The 18,008-nt window shown below is 45.2% G+C and overlaps 1 protein-coding gene across 4 annotated transcripts in view; it reads right to left on the bottom strand.

The window, feature by feature from the left end:
• The window catches only part of Efr3b (EFR3 homolog B), an 82,595-nt gene that overhangs the window by 50,351 nt on the left and 14,236 nt on the right, over positions 1–18,008 (bottom strand). For 3 of the 4 annotated variants that reach the window (XM_077105153.1, XM_077105154.1, XM_077105155.1), the window contains exon 1: positions 15,160–15,213. The exons of the other annotated variant lie outside the window; for it this stretch is intronic. In XM_077105153.1, the coding sequence (XP_076961268.1) occupies positions 15,160–15,208 (49 nt within the window). In that variant the 5' untranslated portion in view covers positions 15,209–15,213. Of the gene's footprint in view, positions 1–15,159; positions 15,214–18,008 lie in introns of those variants that run through there. 4 annotated transcript variants of the gene reach the window in all.

Here is an 18,008-nt window from a genome sequence, read left to right as displayed (position 1 = left end):
ACCAGGGGAAACGAACCTAGGGCTGATACTTTACCATCCTATCTGCTCCACTTTAGGAAGAGAGAAATCACAGAGATAAAGCCCTGTGCCACACAGTCTGCGCCTCCTGGGCAGGTATCCAGAGCCCGCAATAAGGGAGATAAAGTTCTCTCTCAGATAGGGCACGAGCTGGGGAGGGCTTTGGTCAGGTGCAAAAGCGCCCCACCTCTGGGAGCCAAGCAGCTCCGGAGGTGCTGGGAACCCACGATTGTCCCTAGAAGGCTCCCAGCTCTAAGAAGGAAATCCAAAGTAGCCACTCTCTGGCTAGGGGAAAAAACAAGAAGAGAACACATTAAAACAAAATTGAAAACAATTCATTGTAATGAGTGTTTAAGTCATACGCTTTTATATATTTCTCTAATCTTGCTTCTGAGGGCAGTTATTCTTAGTGTTGGTACATAGTAGAAGGTAGAGTTTATCTCACAGCCACATCCCCTAGGGAACCATTTAATTCGGAGCCATTTTATTTGGAAGAGAGATACACTCTCTACCAGGGTCCTCTCTCACTCCCTGAGGATGATATCTGGCAGATCCAACCAAAGCCTAATTGACGAAGGATCCTCTTGGATCTGTAGTACATAAATTGTTTGTTTGTTTTTGAGTCCGGGTCCTGCTATGTTGCCCAGACTGGCCTCCAACTCCTCGGCTCAGGAGATCCTCCAGTCTCAGCCTCCCGAGTAGCTGGGACTACAGGCCATACCACTGCACCTGGCTTTACATCATTTTAAGAAACAGTGATAGGGGCAACTTCACTAGTGTGACGCTGCAGTGGTTACTGAAAAGCCGAGTTACTAACAGAATTTCTCTCTCTTTTTTTTTAATTTTAATATTTATTTTTTAGTTTTCAGTGGACACAACATCTTTGTTTGTATGTGGTGCTGAGGATCGAACCCGGGCCGCACACATGCCAGGCGAGCACGCTACCACTTGAGCCACATCCCAGCCCCCTAACAGAATTTCAATGACAAGATTTCAGGGCTTCATCCAACTTTTAAACCCTATGACCTGTCCCAGTCCCCTGCCCTCCTGCTCCTGTCCTGGGGCTGGCTCTGCCCCTGCCTCAGGGCCCATGCACCAAACGTCCACCTTCCAGAATGTCCTTCCCAGTGTCTTCAGGGCTCCCCTCTCATCTCCTGAGGGTCTCTGCCCACATGTCACCCCGCTGTGCAAAGCCACCTGGCTACAATCCCCCTGTGATTCTCTGGGCCCAACTTATTCCTTTTCACCAACTCACTCCCATCTGCATCCACGCGGTGTCCCCGGTGGAGGGACACTTCTGTGTCTGGGCTGCAGCAGGGTCTAACCCCTGAGTGGAAGAGGTAGAAAGTGCTTGTGTGCGTTTCGCCCAAGGAAGGAACAACCGTGAAGCCGAAGCGCAGCGTGCACGTCCAGGTGGGGAAAGGCGCGGAAAGGTGGTGGCGGTTCTCAGGGTGTGCGCTGGACGGTGCTCCAGAGGCTGTGGGGAGAGCTCCTGGACGTGGGGCCCATCTCTCCCCAGGGTCAGGGCTCTGAGGCCCACATGTTGCCTGTGGGCAGCCAGGGCGCGGGTGCTCCTGCCCAGATCCCGGATGCCCCGATGCTCTTTGGAATGCCCTTTCGTCCTGAGGAGGGGCAGAGGTCGAAATGCCCTTCTGTGACTCTGACACAGAGTCAGGGCGGGAAGCTGCCCTGCACATGGGACTCTGCCTCGCACCTATCCTGCCTCTGCGATCCACATCCCGGACCCCGTGCACCGCGGCCCTGTCTCTTCTTGATCCTGAGTCCTTGACTCATCTGTCCCTGTGGTCAGACCTGCCCACTGCCCCCAGCCCCAGGGTGAATGGAGGTTTGAAACAAAGACTCAAACACTGGACACGTTGAACTTGTCAAAACTTGGGCCCTCTCCCCCCGGGCCTCCCACTACCAGCCGGGTGTCCTCTGCCAGGCCCACTGAGGTAGAGGTGGGTCCCGCTGGACTCCTTCCTCTCCTTCATCACTGCCTTGCATCTCCCCTGGGGCGGATCTGTAATATCTTAAAAAAGTCCCAGGCTTTACCACCTGCGCTGTGCTAAGCACGAGGCTAAGCACTTGACCAATATTTCATATAACACCTGTCACAACCCCAGAAGGTAAGTACTATATTCTCATTTCACAGATAAAGAGGCAGGATCAGAGAGGTTAAGGGCCCTGTCCAAGGTCACACTGCATGTACCTCTCTGCCATGAGGGTCCCCTTAATTCTCCCATTACTCTACCCCTCCCCGGACATCCCCACAACTTCTCAAGTTCAGTCTGTGCTTTCCTTTGCCACCGTCACTGTTGGACACCTCCTTGGCATCTGATACTAGTCCTAAACCTGGCCATCTTGCTTCAATTCATTCTCTGTGTAGCTTTGAGGCAAAGCTTTGATTCGTTGCTTCACAGTCAAGCAGTTGGTGAGGCTCCCTCCTATGTTAGAGTGTCAACACTGCCACTTAGTCTTTAACAAGGGACGCCCACTAAGGGTCGGGAGCCACCGCATCCCCAAGCTCTTTCTCCTCTTGCCCATGCTCTGCCTCCTGAACAGCGCTGTCCAGTAGTCAGGGGCCACCGTGGAGACCAGAGGGAGGGAGGCCGGGAGGTCCGAAGAGAGACAGCCTGGTGGGGGGAGTGCAGCGTGGGAGCCCCATGGTGTGGACGAGGGTGCTCGGGGACAGGGGCTGGCACACACTGGAGCGCGGTGACAGCCCAGGTCTGGCTGGGTCCTGACACCTGCTGCGACTCCCTGGGAACCCCATCCACAGCAGGCTCCCTCAGGGCCACCGCGTCCCTCCACCAGCTCACACCCCACGTCCTCGGCCACACCACCTTGTACGATCCTCCACTGCTGCTGTGCACCCCTCCCCCAGGTAAACCGTTCATTGCCCAGGTCTCGGTTCTTCCGACCCGGGACAGTATCCTGAGCCCAGCAGGGCTGAGGAAAGCAGGCAGGATGGCCATTCCACCTGCCTTTGATCAGCGTGAGAGCCGGGGAAGTCACCCCCTCCCGGCCCTCGGCTTCCTCTTTATAAACATCAACTCCATTATCCCCATTCACCAAGAGAAATGCCTTTTTGCTCAAAATAGTTCATATTTATTTTCTTATCTTTACAGTCCCCTGGTGAAGACAAGGGCTGCACTTGGTCTGTCTACAAAGCAAAGGGAATTCTTTCGAACAATTTGCCATAAAATTGAACCCAGGGCTAATGGCACAGGCACCCCTTTCAAATGAATTGGAGGAAATGAAACAAAGTTCAGAGAGAAAGGTGTGTCCCCCCGCATCCAGTGCTTCCCAGGGGGGCCAGGCCTTGTGCGCAACTGACATTAATTAAACTCCAGCAGTTTGCACTGAAGTTGCTGAGTGGTGGGGGGATGGGGAGAGGAGGAAGCTAAACACGAAGATTCTGCCACCAAGGAACTTCCTCTCAAGTTGGGGACATGGGACTCACAATTTAAACTTGATGATGGGTCACAATGAGCCCAAGGAGTCCATAAAACTGAAGAAATCCCTGAGTCGGATGAGTCTAGAAAGGCTTCCTGGAAGAGGTGAGACCTGCCTGGATCCTTAGGGGTGGAGGTAAGTCGGGGAGTCCAGGGAGTGAAAGTGCAGCCTGTCAATGCAGGAGTGTGTAAGAGAACCCAAGGCCTCTTCTGTTTCTCTCCTTTTCTTCGCTTCCATTTTTAAAAGGAATTCATGCTTATGGGGACAGATTTATAAACTAGGGGTAAAAAATGGATATAAACATCACTTATAATCTCAGTATTCAGAGATAACTATTAACATTATAATGTGTTCTATGGATTTTGTTTCTGTGTTCATGCATATTTCTAAAAAATATTTACCTTCTCACTAGATATATTTCAAAATTCTTTTTTTTTTTTCCTTTTGTGGAGCTAGGATTTGCACCCAGGACCTTAGTACATGCTAGGCAAGTGTTAGCAAATCCAAGTGCTGGGCCACTCTCCCAGCCCTCTTCAAAACCTTGTCTTAATGGTTATTTCATCTTTTGAGCTGACCCCAATTTATTTAATTATTCTTTGTTGTTTCCAATTTGTCATTATTCAGAGGAAATCATTTGCCCTTGGTAATTAAAGCCCAGAGTCCCACCAGAGCCTGGTTTTGTTGTATTGGTGATGAGGAAATCATATGGCGCTGCGTATCTGCAAGACTGGAGTGCAACAGAGGGGAACATCTGCAGAGACCAGGACCTGTGTCTTGCCCAGGGAAAGTTCTGGATTGAAGAGACCAAGAGGAAGTACTGGTGAAAATGAAATTGGGGGAGGAGGCAGGGACTGGGGTTGCAGACAGATCTTACTGGAAGTGGAATGAAAAAGCAGCTGAATTCTCCCTGGGGAGGCAGACAAACCAGCAGCTGGCAGGAGCCTGACCTTTCGGCACTCCGCAGCTTCCAAGACGCTCACCGCTTTCCGGCCAATCTCAGTTAATCTGATTGCCACCTTAATTGAGGATGGGAATTTAAAAAGAAAGAAACGTGTCCGATTGATTTAGTGCCAGGCCTTCAATTCTTTACTAACTGTAAGCTTCCTTAGGCTTTGGGATCACTTTTCAAGTGAATAATAGATAAAAATAAACAGAATCTTTTCCCATTCACTGTCCCTTGGGACCACTAACAGTAGGAAACATTTATCTCGACCATGTTCAAGTGCCAGGCTGCCTGGCTTCAAACCCAGCCTCCACCGTCCACGCTGAGCAAACGGAGGCAAGTCATGTGCCTTGGCCTCCTTATCTGCAAAATGGGAGAAGGAGAATGACCTCAGGGGGTTGTGGCAGAGACTGGGAAATGTTGTTTTTTTTTTTTTTAATTCTCACCATCTCCAAATCCTACCAAGCTCAAACGCTATAGTCTCCATTTATTTATTTATTTTTGTGCCAGGGATTACATTCAGGGGCACTCAACCACTGAGCCACATCCCCAGCCTTATTTTGTATTTTATTTAGAGACAGGGTCTCACTGAGTTTCTTAGCACCTCGCTGTTGCTGAGACTGAGGTTTGTTTTTTTTTTTTTTTTTTAAAGAGAGAGAGAGAGAGAATTTTTTTAGTATTTTTTTTTTTTTTTGGATTGTACTTCCTTTTATTAAGCACCATCTTCACTTCCTGGTAGCAAAGTGTGCACAACTTTGATGTCTGTAGCTCCTGTCTTTGGATAAGAGGAAGTTTACAAGTTTATTTAGAGTAACTTTGTTTTTTCCCCTGAATGCTGAATTTTGAACTTTTGGAGTGAATGACCTTACATCAGGGCCTCTGAGAAATAGATTTGTTAATGTCTGGCTCTGGTTGTTCAGAGAGAAATGCTCTTTAAGCAAACATTTGCAACATCATTTCTCCATGAAAATAGAGATAGGAAGACCAATATCATCTTTTTTTTTTTTTTTGAAGCATCCATGATTTATTGCTTTCTTCTAAAGCATATCTATAATATTTATAGACATTAGAAAATTCCTACATATGAGACTGATATTTTTCCTACTGATCTATGGCCACATTTAAATACTATAAATCTGAATATTTTAGGATCCTTAATACCATTGTTAATATTCAAATTCAAATATCAACAAATGTGAAAATTTCATTTTAAAGAAAAACCTAATCATTTCATTTTCCCACTTAAATTTTTCTCTTCTTGAAAAAATGTTCAAACTTTCAATAAATTTAAATTATTTTAATAAATTTCACACTTTTATCCCATCCAGGACTACATTGCAGTGTCCAGAAAGTTTTGTGATTTTGCTTGTTTCAGGGTATAGAATGAGCTTCCGCCCTTGATGTCTTCCCTTGAGTTATTTCCCTGAATAACTCCCTTTTGTTGTTTATGTCAACAATTGTCCTATATATCATTCTTAAAACTTTCTTTTTTTTTTTATTGTTGGTTGTTCAAAACATTACATAGTTCTTGATATATCATATTTCACACTTTGATTCAAGTGGGTTATGAACTCCCATTTTTACCCCGTATACAGATCGCAGAATCACAACAGTTACACTTCCATTGATTTACATATTGCCATACTAGTGTCTGTTGTATTCTGCTGCCTTTCCTATCCTCTACTATCCCCCCTCCCCTTCCCTCCCCTTCCCTCCCCTCCCCTCTTCTCTCTCTACCCCCTCTACTGCAGTTCATATCTCCCCCTTGTATTATTTTTCCCTTTCCCCTCGCTTCCTCTTGTATGTAATTTTGTATAACCCTGAGGGTCTCCTTCCATTTCCATGCAATTTCCCTTCTCCCTCCCTTTCCCTCCCACCTCTCATCCCTGTTTAATGTTAATCTTCTTCTCATGCTCTTCGTCCCTACTCTGTTCTTAGTTACTCTCCTTTTTTTTTTTTTTTTTTTTTTTTTTTTTTTTTTTTTTTTAGTTTTTGGCAGACACAACATCTTTGTATGTGGTGCAGAGGATCGAACCCGGGCCGCATGCATGCCAGGCGAGCGTGCTACCGCTTGAGCCACATCCCCAGCCCCGAGACTGGGAAATGTAACACAAAGTTCTTAGAACTGTCCCTGGACACGACAAGTACTCAATGACTGCTAGCTTGCTTCATCATCATCATCACCATTATCACCACCATCACCACCACCACTACCACCACCACCACCACCAGGGTAATTAGTTATTAGTAAGATTTCTTTCCCAATCCAGGAGAAACAGGCAGGGTAGAATGAAATGGAATAACAGACCCACAAGGGCCCCTGCAGTCTTTCATCTGTGCTTGAAGTGTGTTAAGAAATCCAAGTCCAAATACAAATAGCCACACCATTGCCTCTTAGAGGTGCAAGGACAAAGAGTGGGGAAAGGGTGTCACTGTGACCAGCAGCAGCAGCAGACCCCAGCCCGTCTGTTCCAGGCACTGTGCATTTTTTTGTTAATCTTTAGAGAAAGTCTCTGAGGTTGATCAAATTATCCTTCTTTTACAGACGGCACCAAACCTAGGCTCTTCTCCATTATGTGGACTTGTAGAAGTTACAGAACCGAGGTCTCTGCTTGCAAACTCCTCATATTATTGTTAGATAAAAATGGAAAAGAAAATCTATTCAACAGGAATGTAGAACATATCATCAGGATCCTATAAATTAAATGTTCCACACGCACAGAGCAGGGTTGCTGAGGAAACTAGAGATGGGATGGGAAAGTGTCAGAGGAGACTGATTTTGAACATTATTAAAATAGAAGGATTCCATTGCATTGTGAGGAAAAGGTGGCTTTCCATAGAGGATTTCCATGGAGAGGGGAGAAGAAAAAAAACATTTCCTGAATGCATATTATTGTATGGGCCTAACTGGAACACTTTACATAAATCCCACAAGATTAGTATTGTTACTATTCAGATGAGAAAACCAAAGCTCAGAGAGGTTAATTAATTGGGCCAACGTCATGCAGGGATCAAGGAACAGAGCCAGGAAAGCCCTCTGACCTCAGAGCACTGGTACCTGCACAGATCTGAAGTGAGAGTAAATATCAGACAGGAGTGTGAAGAAAATATGCTTCCTGGATGGACTTCCAGGATGGATTACGTTTTTTTGTTTCTAAAGTCATCTATGGTGAAATTTGAACCAGTTCTGTGGATCCTCCCAATGTCAAGTTCCTTGTATAGACAGTGAATCACAGCTAAGTGAGGTGTTGGCATTGGGGAGGCTGGGTGAAGGGTACTTGAACCTCCCTGTGCATTTCTTTGCAACAATGTAGAAATCCATATTTCAAAAAAAAAATTTAAAAAGTTGCTTATAATGCAGGTAACTATGCTTCCTTTGAGTAGAAGTGAGAGCTGGCAGAGGGCCTAGACTCAGCCTGATCTGCTCAGGGGATCAAGGGTAAAACTTGTCATGCCAGGGCCTCCCCACTGCCTGTGAGTGGCCAACCAACCTGCACTAGAGTGATCATAACTGGAGAGAGGAAGATTGGTCAATGCATATATTGAGCACATTGTGGGTCCCCATGGTGCCAAGGGCTACCTCGGGAAATGAAAGTTTATAAGACCCAGGTCAGGTTTGGGGGACTCTTAATAGTCAAGCTGGAGAGAAAAGGCACAACCAGCTAAATAAAATTAGGTATCCTGGGTGATCCAGACTTCTCACAGAAAGTCTTGTGTGTTAGCATGCACGCTCCTCAGGCTGGGTTGTCAAGGCAGACCCTGCAGGGGAGAAGGACTGGACACAAAGTCTTGAAGTATGTAGGCCTACATACCTCTGTGCCAAGGGTGCACAAGGCACTGGCTTTGGAATCTAAGTTTGCCTCGGAGTTCTTGCAGGTTCCTGGCCCCGAGGTCTCAATGTGGGGTGGGCATTCAATAAAATGGTTGAACAGTTTAAATAATACCCACAAAAGACAATTTCTAAAGAATGATCCTCAATAATGACACTCCATATAGAAATTATACCATAATGTAGATATAGCTTTTCATTTTATAGCAAAGCAAAAAGGTGCTAGAATTCTACAAAACTGGGACTATGAGCTATGTGACCTTGGGCAGGTCATCTGAGCCCTCAGTTGGATTACTTGTCTGCAAGAGGTAAGCAAAGTACTTCTTGTAATTTGGTCCAAAATTATTAGATGGAAAATTTTGGAAGTAAAAAATTCATAAATTTCAGAGTGTGTGCTGAGTAGCATAATGAAATCTCACAAAATCCTCATGTGCTGGTATAGAGTAGGTGCTATAAATATGGGCTCTCTGGCCCCCTTCAACCTATTTCACATGCATTTTCCTGTTGTCAAACTGTCATCATAATTACAATTTTGAATATGGGCTTAAAATAGCAGTGGTGCACACCCAGCTACTTGGGAGGCTGAGGCAGGAGGTCACAAGTTCAAGACAATATAGAGCCTGTCTCAAAATAAAAAATATTTTAAAAGGATAAGGAATGTAACTCAGTGGCAGAAAAAGAAAGAAAGAAAGAGCAATGAGAGGATCCACAATAATTACTGAACCTTTTCAATAACTTTTCCATATTATTTGACATTTATCTTATTTATACTTTCATGCTATTAAACTTAATGCTAGAAAAAAATGTGTGTGCATTATAGTTTTTTGGTTTTTTTTTTTTTCATTTTCTGAATTAGTCCCTTAATCCTAAGGGATTTCCAGAAATTGAGTCAAAAGGTATGAATGTTCACAAGACTCAAACATTTGAATTCTCTCTTCAGGGACAGGACAGGACTGAGTGTGGCTGGAGAGAAGGCTTCAGGCAGCAGTCTTGTGCATCTTAGGCTCTAAGAGCCCTGACAGTCCAGGTAAGGAACTCAGCCTTTATTCTAAAGGTGAGGGGCGGTCCTGAGGTTTTTAAATTTTATTTATGCATTTGTTGCTGTTCTGGGGATTGAACCCAGGGTCTTGCACATGTTAGATAACTGCTCTTTATCACTGAGCTACATCCCTAGACCTACTGGAAGGATTTTTTGAGCTTTAAGAGGATGAGAGCATCATAATCAGAAGAGTAATCTGGCTAGTTGAATTTGAGTTTAGAGAGAACAGAAGGGAGACCATCATGCGGAGGATCAGAAGCCAGAGAATAAGAAAACAAGGGCCAGAGCCAGGGTGGAGGCAAGGACAGCAAGAAAGAAAAGGCCAGATGGACCCCAAACTGAAGAAGAACCTCCTCTGGCCACAGCTGACAGCACAGGGCAGGAGACGTCCAAAGCTTGGAACTGGTGACCAAATGGGAATCCCTCCCCCACTCCCAAGGGTGCTTCAGGAGCCACAATGGTCTGAAAGGTGGATTAGAACTCATTCTGCCACTGAGAAGTGACACTAGCAATACTCTCACCAGAGTGACATGAGAAGAGTCCTGAGAAACAAGGCGGGGGGGCCAGAGTGTGGAGACTGCCCAGACCAATGTGCTGAGAAGCTGATTCAAAATCTGAAGGGGAAACAATGAAGAGGAGGCTCCCAGGAGTGGCACCCTGTTTTGTAGGTATTCACTAATCACAGGACACACTTTCACCATGAGGTCTGTAAGCAAAGGCACTCTGGGTGAAACTTCCCCAACTAGCTGAAATGTATGTGAATACACCATTTTAGGTATAAACATCACTGGCATTGTTGTGAAAGCTACACAACATGGAAAAATTCCCTGGGTGGACTGTTTAATGGGAAAGGTTATAGCATCCCCTTAGCCACAGTTTTGTTTTCTATGGTTTCAGTTACGTGATGTCAATTTTGGTCCAAAATTATTGGATGGAAAATTCCAGAAATAAAAAAAAAAAAAACCTCATAAATTTCAGATTTCATGCTATTCTGAGTAGTGTGATGAAATCTCATGAGGTCCTGTTCCATCCTGCCTGGGTTGTGACTCACCCCTGTGTCTGACATAACTATGTTATATATGTTCCCTGCTAAGATGTTATTAGGTAGACATCTTGAGTATCAGATGGACTTTTGCTTGTGTTCAAGTAACCCTTATTTAATAATGGACCCATAGTGCAAGAGGAGTGATGTGGGTCATTCTATTGTGTTATTTATTATTATCATAATTTATATATTGCTCTATTTCATTATTATTGTCATTAATCTCTTGCTGTGCCTAATTCATAAATTTTATCATGAGTAGCACTTATAGGAGAAAAACAGCCTACATAGGATTCAGTATGCTGTGTGATTTCGGGCATCCACTGGTGGTCTTAGAATGCATACCCTTCATATAAGGTGAAAGGAATTGATTATTGTACACTAAACTATACCCACAGTGGGACCAACACTGTGAAAATTAGATTAAATGAGGACAGAGGATGCTCAGAAAAGAAAGCAGCCTGATTTGCTGGAGTAGCAAACCACAGTGAAGTTTCTCCTTTGTTTTCATTTTCATTAATGCTGTGTAGAGATCTGCAATTCCACCCCAATTTTGTGTGTGCCCTTTCATGTCCTGTTTACACGCCTGATTAGCAGGGTCCACTCCTGAGAGCCCTCTCTCCACTCACCTGTTCACACTTGCACTCCTTCCCTCAGTTCCGTTGGACAACAGCCTGTTCCTGCGGAATGGTCCACTCCTGACTGCTGGAGGGACATTTCTAATTGAAAGGACGCCAGCTGCTCTTCATTACTTTCCTCCTCCACTTATTTATTTATTTTTATTCAACTCAGGCATCACCGACTCCTCCAGTATTGAATTTTGAAGTCATTATAAGCCCTCAACAGACATCTTGGCTATCAGATGGACTGTTGCTTGTGTTCAAGTAACCCTTATTTAATAATGGATCCAACATGCAAGAGGAGTCATGTGGACTTTGTATAGAATCCTTTTAATAATCTTTATTTCAGCATGTTTTGAAATTGGGAGGAAGAATACGTTGGGTAAGCTATACCATGATCACCAGAAGTCGGCAGTGGCTTCTTGGTTGGGTTTAATTTGCACTGGATTTCCGGTCAAGACCTGCACCCTCTCTGCTACATGTAGAAAGTGACTCCACAAAACATACGGTGGATCTTTGTTTTATTCACTGCCAACACCTAGTATCCAAATAGAAGCGAATACATGGGCCTTTAACCCCAGCGATCTTATACTTTTTCCCAAGATGAGTGCGAGGAGGGGGGCTTGAGCAATCTGACTCAGAAACAAGGCCCCGAGCATTCTGGATTTTCCTCAAGTCTGCACTGAACTCAGTCAGCAGATGAACACTGTCTGTGTCTGTCATCTTCAAATTGTTATTAACGTCTCAGGATTTTCAAAGTTCATCACAGCCTGTTTGATAAAATCTAGGTTTTCAGCCTCTCAGCATGGGGAGTGAAAACAGAGATCAGAGTAGGGCAGGCTGTCAGCTTCCTATAAAAAACAAATAATGGCTCACAGCAGAGTCTCAGATACAGGGCCAGCCCCACACCTCGGCCCTGACCCTGCACAGCCAGGTCAGGAGAATCGGGTGGGGAAACCACAGGCAAAATATGGAAACGTTTCTCCCCCTTAGTTCAAAAATTCCATGTTTCAGTGTCTGCACCTGCTCTTATGCACAGGGAAGCAGGTCAGAGGTGGCTCTGGTGGCTTTGTTTAGAAATAGCCTAATGCGCTTCACTGGAGGCCTGGCTGAATAAACACCGGGGACATCCATGCTGTGGACACTATGTGGCAGCTGAAAGGAATGATGCAGAGCTATGAGCGCCACCCGAGACAGCTGTCCACGCACAGTGGTAATGAAAAAGGAAGATGTAGAGTGTGTGTGGTGGGACAGCATGTGTGCGACAAGCTTGGTGGGTGTGGAAATATGTGTGTAACATACGCTGTGAATGCACAAAGTCTGACCGGCCAGGATCCCTAGCACAGTGTTAATGCTGGTTACTGGCGGGAGCTGGGGGACCTGGGAGGAGCGGGAGGAGGTGATGACGGTCCTGGGTTGCACCATCCAATACGGTGGCTGAAGTTGCCTGTGGCTATAATAAAATTTAAAATCCAGCTGCTCCACACACAGGTTGCATTTTATGTGTTCAAAAGCAAAACATGGGAAAGGCTGGTGACTGGGCACTAAGTTATAGTTAGATAAGAGTAAGAAGTTCTTGTGTGGTATGGCCTGGTAGGGTGACTGTAGGTAACAACCATGTACTGTATATGTCAAAAAGCTAGGAGAAAGGATCTTGAATGTTTACTCCATAAAGAAATGATAAATGTGTGAGGAGATAGATATATGACATGTTTAACCTGATCTAAACGTTACATACTGTATACACGTATCAAAACATCACAGGGTACCCTATGAGAAGATGCAATTTTTTTTTTTTTTTTGTACCAGGGATTGAACTCAGGGGCACTCAACCACTGAGCCACATCCCCAGCCTTATTTTGTATTTTATTTAAAGACAGGGTCTCACTGAGTTGCTTAGTGCCTTGCTTTTGCTGAGACTGGCTTTTAACTCGTGACACTCCTGCCTCAGCCTCCCAAGCCGCTGGGATTACAGGCATGCACCACCACACCTGGCTGCAATTTTTGTTTTTAATGTATCAGTTAAAAATAAATTTAATATTAAAGTTCTGAACTTCAAAAAATAAGAATAAAAAACAAACAGCAAAGATAACATAAGCTTTACTGCAGAAAGTTCTGAGTTAGGGCTTTCATTTTTTTTTTTTGAGAATTTTTAATATTTATTTTTTAGTTTTCGGCAGACACAATATCTTTGTTTTTTTTTGTATGTGGTGCTGAGGATCAAACCTGGGCCGCATGCATGCCAGGTGAGCATGCTACTGCTTGAGCCATTTCCCCAGCCCAGGGCTTTCATTTTTAATTAAATTTTCTTCTTCAACAGAAATGCTTTACATATTACTCATTTAATTAAAAATAAATATAATTTTTAATGTTCCCCCCTCAATTTTCTCTTCAGGATTAAACTCACAAAATCGAATAATTTTCTGTTCCAGATTTGGAATCCTAAAGCTACACACACACATATGCATGCGTATACACACACACACACACACACACACACACACAGTTTTCTGTATTTGCTCAGCTCTTTTCTGTATTTGCTCAGCTCTGTTTTTTGCTGAGATTTTGATGCAAAGGAGCTGATTCAGACCAGAAGTCATTTTGTCTGTGCCTTCGTGCACACGTGCAGCACAAAGGCATCGAGGACATTACACACTGTGGAAGGTGAAAGAAACAGAATGCACAAGTCCCATCCCTTGGAGTGAGGGCACAAGCACAAGCAGCCGTAACAAAAAGAAGGACAAGGGTCACCTGAGTCATTCAAGCCAGCACCCTGAGACTTCAGGGGGTGGCGATGTTGAAGTTTAGATTGTCGAGATGTTCCCTGTGGGGACAGGTGTCAACAGCATGGGGGCCGAGATGGGAAAGGCAGGCATTCCAGGCCAGGGGGACAGTATCAGCAAAGGCACAGAGGAGCCTTTGCTTCCTGAGAGAAGTCAGTCAGCATTAGGAGCATCGTTAGGGATGCTGGAAGCATTAGGGAAGGGATCCCATGTGAAAGGCCCTCAAGTACAGGCTGAGGGCTGGGGTTGTGGCTCAGTGGTAGAGCACTCCACTGGCACATGTGAGGTGCTGGGTTCAATCCTCGGCACCACATAGAAATAAATAAATGTACGGTGTCCATCTACAATAAATAAATAAATAAATAAATACTAGGCCGAGAGGCAAGAACTGTTCTTATTACTCAACAGCAGCCCCCATCACCTTGTACTGTGCTCTCAGAGTGTAAAAGGAGCCACTTCCAGCAGCTCAGTGGATGCTGAATGCTGGGCTCTCCCAAGAGGCCACTACGAATGTGACTGTGCTAGAAAAGGAGCAAGACAAGGCCCTGAACTAGCAGTGTCCAGTAGGAGGTTTGACAAATGAGTCACAAGTCACACTGGGTTAGAGTGTGGCACGGGTGCCAGGGACACAGTGAGTCTCTCCAGTGAAGCACTAGGTAAAAAAGACAGAGAGGAAGCAGAGATGTCTGACTGGTGTCGGCTTGTCCCACAGCCAGGTGATGGGCGTAGAGGACCGAGGATAAGAGGGCTACACACAGGCCACTTAAGAGAGTTGGCAGATGAGCAAGAATGGAGGGGCTTTAGGGGAGACATTTAGAGGCAGAGAATGGCAGAGGGCTGCAGATGGAGCCTCATGACCTTGGCCTGGTCACACTGGGTTAGTGTGTGATATGGCTGGGCCAGCCAAGGAGCAGAGGAACATGGTCACAGGGGGGCACCACATTTGGGCAGCCGGAGGGGAAGTGAGTTTCAAGAAGGAAAAATGGCCGAGAGAGGAAGAAACGGTGAGAATGGGGAAGGAGGCGAAGGCACATCCCAGGGACAACCCCGCACAGCCTGGGACGGATGTGTGGCTCAGGCCTTCCTCCCTTGCCAGCTGTGCCTGAGGAGGCTACCAATGCCGCCAACAGCGCACAGGCCCTTTGAGGGCCTGTCTGCCCTGGGTCAGAGGTGAACTGCTGAGGTGGTCCTGACACCCCCCTGATTCAAGTTATGGCTTTAGGACCCTAAATATGTTTTGTAGCTTTGATGGTGAGATCACTGTCAGAGCATGGTGGGTATTTGCTTGGTACAGTGTTCTCACTTTATAGCAATGTTTATGAGTATAAATCAGTATATTGGTTACACTTAGGGAAGGAAGTGCTTTGTGGATCTTTTAAACCCCTGGAATGCCCATAAATGAGGCTAAAGGGAGGAAGGAATTTACCCTTGCGTGTGTGTAAGGTGATCTGAGCTCCTCGTGGGGATTCATTCATCGAGTATCTACTTCTTGGCACCTTGCAGCAAGTTTTTCTCCCCCCTAGTAAATGTGAACTATGGGGGATAAAAAGGATCCCAACCAATAGGTCCCACTCTCAAAGGGCTTGCAGCACAGGCAGCCTATCACATGAAAGCAAAAGAAATATAGCATTAAAAAAAAAAAAAAAATTCACTGGTGATTTGGCTTAACTTTGAAGCTAAGAATCAGGATTTGGGATGTACAACACATGTATGCTTTCCTCTTTCCCCAAATATACCCAGTTTCCTATTGTGGTCACCAGCCAGCCTATAAAAAGAAGGGTTACTCACCTCCAGCTTTCCAAATGAACACACAGTATCAAATATAGAAACCAGAGGAAGCTTCATTGTTACCGTGCCAAATTGATTGAGAGCAAGTGCGAGTGCTTTAAATACACAGACGAACTAACAGAATTTAAGAAGCAGACTCTTAAAGGCTAAGAACCCAAGATCAATCATTCAGATGCCCAAAGATATCATCGGAGAGTACTGCAGCACACGTGGGGTGCCAGAACACAAAACAGGCTCTGTGCTCGGGGCCACTAAAATCTAAAGCCAGGGCAGGGTGGTCACAGCGTGCCAATGGGAAATTTCAGAAAGGATGCTTTTGAAATGCAAAACAGAATCAGGAGCAAGCACCAGAATTCTTCAAAAATGCAAAACAAGTACTAGGTTGAGCCCTACTAAAAATGCCAAGTAAGCAGCAGTCCAAGCGGAGCCAAGACCCATTTTTAATGAAGCAGCTCTAGTGCGCATGGGCATTCTGGTATACCTGAATGAGGAAGAAAGTCCCTCCACAGCTGCGCAAGCAGGGAAAGGCAGAGAAAGGCGGAGCGGGAAAGCAGCTCCCCAGAAAGCTCTAAATGAGGAGAGGCAGGTCCTTCCTTCAACACAGTCCTTCTGGCCTCCGGGGAGGGGGCTCTGTTACTGCCATGTTGTCATCAGAAAGGACTGGTTGGTGGCAAAGCATGTAATACAGCCTCTCCTATCACCACGGCCATAAGCTACCTCTCGTCACAGCTCACCATGTGTCAGGAACTATCGGGAGGCTTGAGTGCCTTTTAAAAAATTTAATCCTCCACATGACATTAAGGTGGAGTCTGTTGTCCCCATTTTATGGATGAGGAAAATGAGGCATAAGCCAGTTAAGTAATGCCACCAAAGTCACATAACTGGTGTAGCAGGTAGCTGGATTCAAACTCCATCCAGCCTGACTCCAGGGTCTCACTTATCATCCTTGGCCTACAAAAGAGACACTGAGACACATTCATTTCAATGTGTCATTAGAGAAAAGAATCATTTTTTGAGCCAGGGAGATGTAGGTCTTTGTGCAGAGATGTCACCAGCCAGCAAGTTACTGAGAAGCGGGTGACTGATTAGGCCACTAACTGCTATGCATTCTTAGGAGAATGCCATTACTGTGAGGCCACGGAAGTCCGAGGAGGAAATGGAAAAATCAATCCTCTGCACAGCTTGCGCTGGTGCTGCACCAGGGCGGGAGGCCTGGTAGAGCTGGGCTTTGTTTTGCCATTTCGGGTCCCCAGGGAGTCAGTGATGTCAATGGCAGTGCTCAAAAGGCAGGTCTCACACCCAGATGGCTCTGTTTACGGGCTCTCTGCCCAGTGCCTTGCTGGCACCATGAGCCTCCCAGCTGCCAGCAGGCTGGCCTTCTCTGGTCAGCTTCTTCTGCTTGCTGCTCAGCACGAAAGTTGTCTTGCAGCACCGGGTTCTGCCCAGTAGCTCTCAATGAGTCCTTTCAGCTGGGTGCTGGGGACCGTCTTGGGCTGTGGTAGGAGCCCTGGTGCGGGCTGGCACAGGCCCTTGGCGGTCTCCTAGCACACCCACTGCCAGAGCTGCAAACAGCCCTGTGATTGTTTGCCTGCATATTTTCTTTTTCTCCTGGGCTTCCTACTGTTTTATTGTGATCTAATTAACATTCCCTAAGACACATAGATTTTAAGAGTTCAGCACCTTGAGTTTTGACAACTACTCTTAGATTTGTGTAACCACCAAACAAGAGCTAGAATGTTTCCAGTTCCCTCAAAAAGTTCTCCTTTCCAGCCAATCCCCCCACCCAACCATCAATTCCGATCAATTAAATTTGTTTTTGCATGTCTCCTTGCATAACCATTTCTAAAACACAATTAGAAGATTCCAGATAACTACCCACAAAGTCGTTAGTGATGAAAAATACTTTTAGTTATATTTATGTTCCACTATTAAAGTGCTCATTATACAAACTATGGAAAACACAAAATATTTCTGGAAAAGAAAATTAAAAATCATCTGTGATCCTCTTATCCAGACATATCACTGTTCCAGTCCTAGAGTTTCTCCCAGGGCTGGGAAACACCACTGACTGCAGGCTGGCGAGGGGGCGTGGCATTAGCTTTTTCTTTCTTTCTTTTTTTAAAAAATTAATTAATTAGTTTAATTTTGCATTACAATTCTTAATACACCATTATATCATAATTTATCATATCTCTGATTATATGTTATGTTGACATCAAATTTTTCTTTTTTTAAATAAGTAAAGCTTGCTGCTCACTTTAGAATAGGCCATCTAGAGATGCTCATGCAAGGCAGCTCAATCAAGAATCAGCCTGTAGGGGCTGGAGATGTGGCTCAAGCGGTAGCACGCTCGCCTGGCGTGCATGCAGCCCGGGTTCAATCCTCAGCACCACATACAAACAAAGATGTTGTGTCTGCTGAATACTAAAAAAATAAATATTAAAAAAATTCTCTCTCTCTCTCTTAAAAAAAAAAAAAAAATCAGCC

The sequence above is a fragment of the Callospermophilus lateralis genome, chromosome 14 (assembly GCF_048772815.1).
Source record: "Callospermophilus lateralis isolate mCalLat2 chromosome 14, mCalLat2.hap1, whole genome shotgun sequence".
Taxonomy (NCBI): Eukaryota; Metazoa; Chordata; class Mammalia; order Rodentia; family Sciuridae; genus Callospermophilus; species Callospermophilus lateralis.
Note: the sequence above shows the minus strand (reverse complement) of the source record. Positions and strands in the feature narration are given on the sequence as shown.